Source organism: Pteropus vampyrus, unplaced genomic scaffold, assembly GCF_000151845.1.
Source record: "Pteropus vampyrus isolate Shadow unplaced genomic scaffold, Pvam_2.0 Scaffold76, whole genome shotgun sequence".
Lineage (NCBI taxonomy): Eukaryota > Metazoa > Chordata > Mammalia > Chiroptera > Pteropodidae > Pteropus > Pteropus vampyrus.
In genome coordinates, this window is record NW_011888857.1 from 4,377,334 (window position 1) to 4,384,368 (window position 7,035).

At 36.2% G+C, this 7,035-nt stretch overlaps 1 protein-coding gene across 7 annotated transcripts in view; it reads left to right on the forward strand.

Moving 5' to 3' along the window:
• Positions 1-7,035, forward strand: part of LGR4 (leucine rich repeat containing G protein-coupled receptor 4) — a 94,424-nt gene that overhangs the window by 66,148 nt on the left and 21,241 nt on the right. For 5 of the 7 annotated variants that reach the window (XM_011362573.2, XM_011362574.2, XM_011362571.2 and 2 more), the window contains one exon: positions 2,680-2,751. In XM_011362573.2, coding sequence (XP_011360875.1) covers positions 2,680-2,751 — 72 coding nt within the window. Of the gene's footprint in view, positions 1-1,386; positions 1,459-2,679; positions 2,752-7,035 lie in introns of all 7 variants that reach the window. The other 2 variants (XM_023532078.1, XM_023532076.1) reach the window with 1 other exon arrangement.

Below are 7,035 nucleotides of genomic sequence, written 5' to 3' on the forward strand. Positions count from 1 at the left end.
TCACCCAACACACACACACACATCTTGATATGTTAATACTAGGTGAAGATCAAGTATTATCCTTTCCAAGGCTGTTTGCATTTTAACTGAGAGAAAAACTTCAAGAAAATAACAATGCATCTAAAAAGTAGAGTTTCAGATCTCAGTGACTTCAGATTTTAGGAAGAGTAAAGGAGCCTTCCTGTGTTCCTAAAATTAAGGTGTATAAGAGGAACAGATTGGAAGGAGGGGAACACCGCAAGTCTAAGAAGACACTGTTGGGTGCCTGACACTTAGTAGGCACTCATATTTGTTAATGAGTTAAACTTTTTAGTGAATGAATGAATTGATGGATAAGGCTCAGGGGTACAGGGTGCTTACAGAGAGAAGAGAAAGGATGATGGAAATAGAAGCTTTAAATGAGGAATTAATATGACCTGGTGACTATGTGATCCCAAGACATGAGAGGGAAAGAGCATTTTTTAAAAAAAAAATTATATATGATAAAACTCCTCACTTGTGAGAATACTCCTGAGGGAACCAGGAAACCAGAACAGTGCTGTCTTTAATCATTTGGGCACACAACTATCATTTTAAGTCAATACTTGAAAAACTTCCTTCTGTTCACCTATTTATAAGTTACTTATGTGAGTTGCTTTCCTACTTCCTGCTTCTTCTCCTTCAAGTCCTCTGTTCAACTTTTCCTCCCATTTATATGTCTGAGAAATGGGAGGAAACGTAGGCCTCAGTATGAATGGTGTGCTCAGATCTCTTCGAAAGGACCCAAAGTATTCTTGTCCTTATTCTTACTCCCACTTAAATTTGTCATTTCAAAATTTCTTTATGGCAATGTTTATTTAAGAAAAAAAACCTATAGGCCTTCTGTTTGGGAAGCTGTGCTTACAATGACTTTTACTTTTTGCCTGTCTTTTGCATGGAATATGCTGCCCTAGGTTATGGAGAGATAACAGGCTGACTTGCCTCTTAAAGGCATTCCTCCTTGACAGACTGGTTTGCTCTGATCTGAATAAACAGGACTGTCTACCGACCAGTAGTCTGTATTTATGAGGCACTTGGAAAACACTGCAAGCTGCAGAGAGTGACCATGAATAGCAAACTTAATTTGGTTTAATGTGTTTTGGCTTGCTTGACCTCACCAGAATAAAAATGTGCCTGTTTAAATTATTGTATTGGGAGTTTAAAAAAAATTCTAGAGACATTCATCTCATTGGAAGACTCTTAGGATTGCTTTTGCAGAGGTTTAAGTCTATGTTTAATGTCACATAGACTTGAGAAATGTTTAACATAGAGCTTTAATCACAGATTAGGTAATTGTGAGTTCTGAATTTTAAGAGTCTGAATTACAGTTTTTTTTCCTCTTGCTTGCTACTTTTTTTTTCTCCCTAGACGATTGGCTGGCAACGACCTTTCTTTTATCCACCCAAAGGCCTTGTCTGGGTTGAAAGAACTCAAAGTTCTGTAAGTAATGCAATTTTAGAGTTTCACAGCTGGCTGTGTGTTTTCTTTCTGCATAGTCAACATGCTTGGAGCTAGGTTAAGCAGAGTTTCTTTTAGTTCAGGATTAAAAGATTTAAGGAGTGGCCAATGGTAGTGTGGGAGGCTAGAGGTTGAGTTAGGTAACCTTCGGTCTAGATAACAAAAGTTAAAATCTAAATAATAGGTATTCTGACCTATAGTGCATTATAGTTAGGCTTTTTGTGTGGATAAGGCATTAAATAAAAAGCTCTACTGGTAGGGTTTTGTTGATACTTGTTTTATAGCTATAAGAACTTCGAATTAGCTGACCTAAAGGGAAGAAGGCTTACAAGAGCTCCAAATGTTAAAATAATTTTAGAGCTAGAGAACATTGAGATGCCTGTGATTTATATAGCCTGTGGAGTGACCAGGACATAAATTCCTGGCAGTGGTCAGGAGTTTGGAAGGTGGAGGATTGGGAACCAGACCACTGACTGCCAGCCCCACTTCTACCGCTGCCACTGCCTTGCTGGGTGACCGCCTGCAAGTCACTAGGCCTCTCTGGTTCAGTGAGCTAGGTGGGCCCTTTACCATTCCATTCTGTGATTATGATTTATGACAGGCCGTTATTTTATTAATGTGACAAGGAATAGCTTTAGGCAAAAACTATAAGGTCTTCATTTTTCGTACTGATCCAGTCCTTAACTATTAGATGATTAAAGCTCTGTTTTTGCCATGACCCTGCATTCACTGAGGATATGGCTACTGCCCGCTAAATGCTCAGGGTTTTTTATCCTCTTGGCAAAATCGGCTTTACCTAATGTCTATGTTTCTGGGCTGTTTTATTCTGTTTTGAAAAGGCCTTAGTGATTCCAGTAGATTTGCTGTTACTCCTCCCAGTTAACTTGTTACACCTCCCAGTTACGATGAACAGTCGACCTAGGGTGATGCATATTAATTAATTCCTGAGCCTGACACAGCCCCTGGAGATGTAGCTCTCCCAGCAGGTCTGTTAGGAGATGGCTTGGGTTTCATTTCTGGCTTTACAACAAATGCTTCTTGTTTTTTTTGCAATTCTCTTGTCTTGGGTGCTTTCCACCTTGACCCTCCCCCCGCCCCATCCCTGCCGTTGGAAATATTTTTTTGGAAAGAATGACTCTGAATTCTTCTAAGAAAAAATGGTAGCAATTGCTTGTTATTTACTAACCAAAAATTTCCTTGCAGAACCCTCCAAAACAATCAGTTGAAAACAGTACCCAGCGAAGCCATTCGTGGACTGAGTGCTTTGCAGTCTTTGTAAGTAACTTTTCGGTTTTCTGCATTCTTGAATCATTAGGAGACCATCTGGCTGCTAAATGTGTAAAGAACTAGAATTTCAAGGAAAGGAGGGATTTATCCTCTCATCTGGGATGAAAATGGGGTTGGCCAGTTGCTTCTATCGAAATTTCCTTTGGTGAGAAAGAAGGGAGTGGTTCAGTTTACCTCCTCTCTTGTCTCAAGGGTGAGAGAAAGCTACAAGTGTACACGGCTGGGTATAATTTCGTGATCTTGTATGTGGCAGGTGATCATCACCTCTTTGGAATTAGAGTTATGTGTGTACAGAAGGCCCAGTGTCTTGAACCATGACAGTCAAGAAACAGCCAGAAAGAGGTTTCTGTTTCAGGTGGTAATGATAATCAGAACAAATTGATTATAGTTCCTTATCTGTGGACATGGAACACACATTGAGGGTGGTAATTTAATCTCTTTCTTCCCAGGTTTTTCTTTTTGAGGGAAGTTTGGTTTTATGTGGCGTGTTCAAGATTTCAACATTTGGTTTTTACCATGTTACTAGTTTCAGAAGCTTTTTCATATAGCACTTCACTTTGTTCTTTTTTGCATTCTTTCCCGTGTGTGTGTGTGTGTGTGTGTGTAAACCTGGAGAATGGTTATTGTTACTGCAGGGTTGGGTATGTACACCCTTCTTCCCTTTTTATTGGATGGATCAGGTAAGCAACAGTGGTATCACAGGGACCATGCAAATCCACAGAAGATTTTGAAGATACCACTGTTTTTCTATTACACACACAGATATTTGTTAATGACTAGAATACATGTTATGGACTAGTGTCGAGGCTGCAACTTTAGGTCTCTCCGTCCCTGGGGTAGAAGATCAGCTTCCTACGTTGTGGGATGGGGTCGGGGGGAATTTGAAGGAAAAGGGTGAGAAGCACTGAACTGAAACATATGGTTACTGCGATTCAACTTTTGCCAATATTAAGAAAAGACCTGTGCATATTTGTCTGTCAGAATGTTTGCATCACTCTCAAAAAGAAATTCAGATAAGTTCACATTTATTAGAATTCTGAAACAGGCCTATTTGGTTTTGAATTTCCACTTTGCTACTTACTGTCTGTGTGATGCTGGGCAAGTTATTTAAAATTATACAGTAGTTTGCTCATTACTCACCATGCACTTTAATGCATGAAAAGACTTACGACAATATCTGACATGTAATAAGAGCTCAATAAACATTTGCAGAATCTGTTAATATTAATAATGATGATATATTTTATCAGCTCTTTCATAACTAGTTTATTCAATTTGCATAACTAGCTGAAGGGAATGTCTTTGAAAGTAATGAAAAAGCATTCTTCAAAACAAGGAACTTTGTTATTTATTCTATTAGAACAATGAATACAAATACCGTTGCTTTTGTTCATGTTCTAATACTAAATACAATGGGACTAGGGCAGTTTCTCAAAGTATAGCTCTTTGACTCTGCAATAGAATCACTAGGGGGAAATTGCTAAAATGCACATCCCTTGTCCATATCTTAGAAGCGGTGATATTTTCTCTTTAAAGGTAAGATTCAGAAAGCTTTATTTAAAAAAAAATTGCCCAGATAATTCTCATCTACATGGAAGTTTTGAGAATCACTCTGAATCACATTTATGTGTTTTGAGTTATAAAATTAGATTTTAACCACATCACATATTTGAATACTAATTTGTTCCATAGGTTTTTTTTTTTTTTAATTTATTGCCCTTTGAAATGACTGTAAATGTAAGCTTTGTAGGAGATGCATGTGTTACAGAAGACTCAAGTGAAAACAACTGAGCCACTTGTCCCATCAACTTGAGAATACAAAACCATTTTAACTGCACTCAAAACATATCACTGGAAGTTATAAATTACAGATTACCTTTTGATTTTAGACTAGATATTCTAGTAGTTAATGGGAAGTGACTGTTTAATAAAAATATGTATTAATAAAGCATATTTTCTACTGTAAAGATTAAACTTTACGGTGTATCTAATGTCATAAAGAAGGAGTATCCAGGGTTGGTCATTTAATGTCTAGTTGAAATAAAAGTTTAAAGTAAAAATATGTATATTAAGTAGCTCATTTCACCAAAATGACAAGTTATGGAATATAAGAATTTGTTATTCACCATAACGAATTGAGCAGATTCTGAGTAGACTTTCAATGAGTTGATTGGAACGAGCTCCTTTACAGAAATGTAGCTTTGCTGCCTCTACACCCTTTCCACCTTCAGACAGTTGTACACAGAGGAAGCCATCTTTCCTCACTCAGATCTGAATTCATTAGACATTTTAAATAGTTCCCCATTTTCTTGTGCTTCTTCAGAGTTCGTTTTACTTCAAGACCTTCATACAGAATTATTTTTAGTTCCCAAGACTCAATCATTTTGTGTAGTTTAAAGGCTAAAAATGAAAAGACTAATAATAATCTTTGAACTTTAGAAGAGAAAAATTACCAAGAAAACATACAAATAGATTCTTTGTAATTTGTGGTCAATAAGTACATTAAAGGCATTTATTGTCAACTTAAATGATTTAATGTGTTTTTCACAGGAATCGTTGATTTCTTCCTCTGAAATATGGTTTTAAACCAGCGTACTGTGCTCATTACTCATTGAGCGAGTTGCATTGTTTAAATTATGTCCAAAATTAGGATGGAGGGTTGGGGTGAGGAGAGGAATCAAAACAATATTTTTTTATAAAAAAAGGCATTGAGATGTTTTTTATGTATATCAGAAACACAAGGAGCTATGTGTCAGGCCTGTTTTATTTGAGAAGGAAATGTTCATGGGTTTGTTAGCTTAGTGGGTGTAGTGGTCAAGTTAGATAGAATTGAAATTCTGTCACTGTGTAAAACAGTCTTATCAGCACTTGAGTCAGTTTGCAAATCTGATCTTCAGACCTGAATTACATGAGAGATTTCCTTGTGGTTTTGAAGTAGCGCTTAAAAGGTGCAAAGTTCATTAGGGTTTGAAATTGACCAGAAGTGGTTTGATGCAAGTGAGTGATGATGACTATAAAATTTGAAAGTGAATTGTTCATATTCATAAAGACAGTGTGTAACATTCTTCCACAAAGCCATGAAAATGGCTAAAGCATTGCCTGAGGAGGATATTAAAATGACATGTCAGAATTTGCTCCACTAGATTTTTTTTTCTTTGCATTATATCATACTTATATTGAATATTAAAAGATTCCAAAGACTAAGTTTTGTAGGTTTTCCACAATAGCAGAATTTCTTAACTATTTTAAACTAGAAACTGGGAACAAAATATATTTACATTATCGTTAAGTTAAAAGTAGAAAAAGGGAGAGCCGTCGATTGCACGGATGTTTATTGATAGTGTAGACATTCATCAGTAAATATCTGCTTATAGAATTATTTAGTATTGTAATTGCATTTAAAGCAAAAAAAAAAGTATGCAAGTCTCATTAAGAGGTAAGAAGGATTTTGAGAATAGGGAATAGATGCATGTTTTAAAGACAGATATTAATAGAATCCAGTTAATACATTGTTAACCTTTTAACAACTAAAATGCACTTAAATAAAATAATAGCTATATGGAGTTTAAATGATAGAATACATTAACCAAGCCCACATCATCTCCAACTTTGTGAGCTATCTGATGCCATTCACTGCATCTACTGAATGAATCAATTACAGTGTTTTCTTTGTTAGGATTAATATTAATAATGTACAAAGCCATGGCTCTAAAACAAAGTCTCTGTGAAACATTAATCTCAGTGTAAGTGCAATTCTTTATGGGCTTGCCACCAACACCCACATGTGAATTGAGGTATAAGGATTAATCATTTGAGTCACCACAAACCCTTCTTCTCATTTTACTTCCTATTTAAGGGTTTCATTTTTCCAGAATTCTTCCTTTTGATCTCAACTTATATGTGTGACTTTGCAATTTGGGGAAAGTTTTAACACAGCAGAAATTGTGTCTCGGCATTCTTTGTTATTTTGCCTAGAAGATCATTTCATTACTATCTTAGCCCAAAACTCACCTTGCTATAAGTTCAGGCTATCCCTTTGATGTTTGTTATATGGCACAGAATTCTGCAGGAGCGTAAATGATGCATGTAATACTGGACTTAGGTTAAAAAGGTACTGACAACTTATAATGATATTTTACCACATCACAATGAAACATTTCAGTGGAGATATCTGTGTGCATGTGGGGAGAACATTGCTCATTATTTTGTTGAATATGAATGCAGATTATCATCAGTATGATAACATAAGCAGTTTCAACTTTTAAACTGCTA